General features: G+C 42.4%; 1 protein-coding gene across 1 annotated transcript in view; it reads right to left on the bottom strand.

Moving 5' to 3' along the window:
* Positions 1-588, bottom strand: part of Pmar_PMAR001416 (malate dehydrogenase, putative) — a gene marked incomplete at both ends in the record, with an annotated part of 1,043 nt that extends 455 nt beyond the window's left edge. The window contains 2 exons of the mRNA XM_002783522.1: positions 1-72; positions 507-588. The exon at positions 1-72 is cut by the window's left edge and continues 4 nt beyond it. Coding sequence (XP_002783568.1) covers positions 1-72; positions 507-588 — 154 coding nt within the window. The remainder of the gene's footprint in view (positions 73-506) is intronic.
* Positions 589-2,583: the final 1,995 nt, after the last annotated feature.

Genomic DNA, 2,583 nt, shown 5'->3' with positions numbered 1-2,583 from the left:
GCTTCGCGTGATTTTTGTCCCTGGTCGTCTCCTCTGTGATGGCCACTGAGGACCCGTGCACTGAGATGTGTTCTGATGTGAGTGGATGTGCGGACTCGAAATACGGCTCTTACTGCAAGTACTGGGAAGCTCCCTCCGTCTGTTTCGGTTTGATTGAGAGGAATGATGGATCGATTGGCTTCGAGCCCACTGATCCTAACTGTGTTGGTGAGGCTTTGGCTTGCGGCGGTGTCCAAGCAACGAATAAACCGACTACTACAACTAACCGCGCTACTACTGCGCATGGATGTGAATTGATCAACAAGCGGTTCCTAATCCATTATCGTATTTTCAAGAACAGTAGTTTGCACACAACTCGATCCCAGTCCATTGCTATAGGTTACACAATACCGCACCATCCAGAACACGTTGAATTCTACGACAAATTGTTTTCGTGAATCGTTACCAGTACTGAACTCCCCTTCACGAAGTTTACACGATGTTAGTATAACACATGAACTTCTAACTTGTAGGCGCCGGATTGGGCAACTCCAAACCAAAGTCTTCAAACTCATGCTCGATCATAGCTAAGTCCGTAGCTAAGTCCATCGATGAGCCCCCCTGGTTGAGAAAAATACACATCTTTGAAAGCTCACATTGCGAGCCTTACTAGCGTCAACGAGAAGACTTTCTACTTCAGCAGATCTAAAGTAACTCTCGTAGACTCTCACGAGGACTCAAGAAAAATCTACGGCAGATCATGACCATGCCATTCGATGGTGATGATTGCGTGACCTTTGGACACATCAACTTTGGACATAAAAGTGTCGAAAGCCCTTTGGACAGCGAGGGTTGTCAAAACGAATCTCAGGACTAAGTTTTGGACAGTTTGTCGAAAAACTACCCAAGTGAGTAGTTTGGACATGAAGTTGTCGAATATATTTTTTTCCTCAAGAAGTTGTCCAATTACGCCTGTAGCGACCTTTGGACAGATTTTTGATCAATTGGACATGTTTGGACAACATTTAGTAATCTGGACTACAATGTGTCGGAATGTGGCACAGATTACCTTTGGACATCTGTCTCGAATGCGCTCGCCCATAAATGTTTCAAATTTTTCTGACAATGTAATTCCTGATAGCTCCTTAATAGTATTAGCTTTCGATGAGGCTATTAATCTTCTCATTTTTGCGACACGAGAGCTGATAAGATGAGATGGCGATGTTAAAAAAAAACCAAAAAAACAGCGGAGATGGACTGGTCACCCTCGCCGACTATCGAAGACCTCAAAAGCCGCTGATGTGTGCATTGGCTGGCCGCCTAGCCGAAATCGGCTTCGAGCGAGAGAGAGAGAATCTTTTAGTCGGTGTTGTCTTTGCATTATGGCTGAGACTGCAGTAAGGATAGTGTACCGGCACTTCCTACCATGTGAGAGCGTGGATGAAGTTGATTGTGCTATTTGTCTTCTACCTGGCGATGATCTAGATGCAGTCCGTGGGGCTATGATTCAATGTGATGGGTGTCGAAAATGGTATCACTGTTTATGTAGTGGTGTCCAAAACGGCGATGCCACTAGCGATGATCCTTGGTATTGTTTGTCATGTAGAGCTCGCAAGGCTATTATGGGGCCTATTGATGTTAATCAAGTGGTCGTTCCAACAATTAAATTTCTTTTGGTGGGAAATATATCTTTTACTGAAACACATCAAAGCTTATTTCAGAAATATCAAAGATGTATTGGAGTAGTGGACCCCTTCGTATGGTCTTTCTCCGTTCCGTGATGTGCAAATATCTGACTTATGGATGGACAATAAGGGCATAATACTGTGTATCAATGTGGCTGACTCTCGGTATGAGATAGGAGATGAAGAGCTAAGTGAGAACCGTGATAATAGCGGACGATCATTCTATGTGAAGTATTTTGAAATAGAAGGATCGAAACTTTAATAGTCATTTGTCGTATCAGCTGCTCTAACACAGCATGTCTATTATTTCGACTCGTTGCGAAGCTGTAAGTATTCGTAGCATTCCGAAGTATTTTATGTTATTTATTGTACTCGAGGTATTTGGAGGTGGAACTCCTATCCAATAACAAAGTCTGTAATGCAATCAGTTTACATCAGTATTATCAATTTTCATCAGTCGTAATCAATCCTTCTCCTGATCGTTATGAGTTGAGTTTATACATTACTCGCTAAGTTATGGAGAAATTAGTGAGATTATCCGTGAGATTATCAAACTCCCATTCCCGTTTCCAGTAGGAAAATAACCAGATATACCAGGCTATAACCAGATATACCAGGCTATAACCAGATATACCATTTTAAATGTCCTTATCATGTTGTTTCAATTCTCACGATCCAACAATGTTATGGTCGAACACAATACGAGTGCAACGTAGAATGATTCTACTAGAATCAGGTGCGAAACAATAGTCAACTGCCATTTCGCAACGGAGGTGTATATCACACTGAACTCAACACAGAAATCTATGCAATCCTCAACGCTCGAAGCAATATTACGGGAGACAGACGGTGTAAAAAATCGGTGTGTACACGCTTCATGAACATTGCTCAGCTATGGATCATAGCCAATGACTGACTT

This window comes from Perkinsus marinus (genome assembly GCF_000006405.1).
Source record: "Perkinsus marinus ATCC 50983 genomic scaffold scf_1104296936976, whole genome shotgun sequence".
NCBI classification, from domain to species: Eukaryota; Perkinsozoa; order Perkinsida; family Perkinsidae; genus Perkinsus; species Perkinsus marinus.
This window is presented reverse-complemented; position numbering and strand designations above follow the sequence as displayed.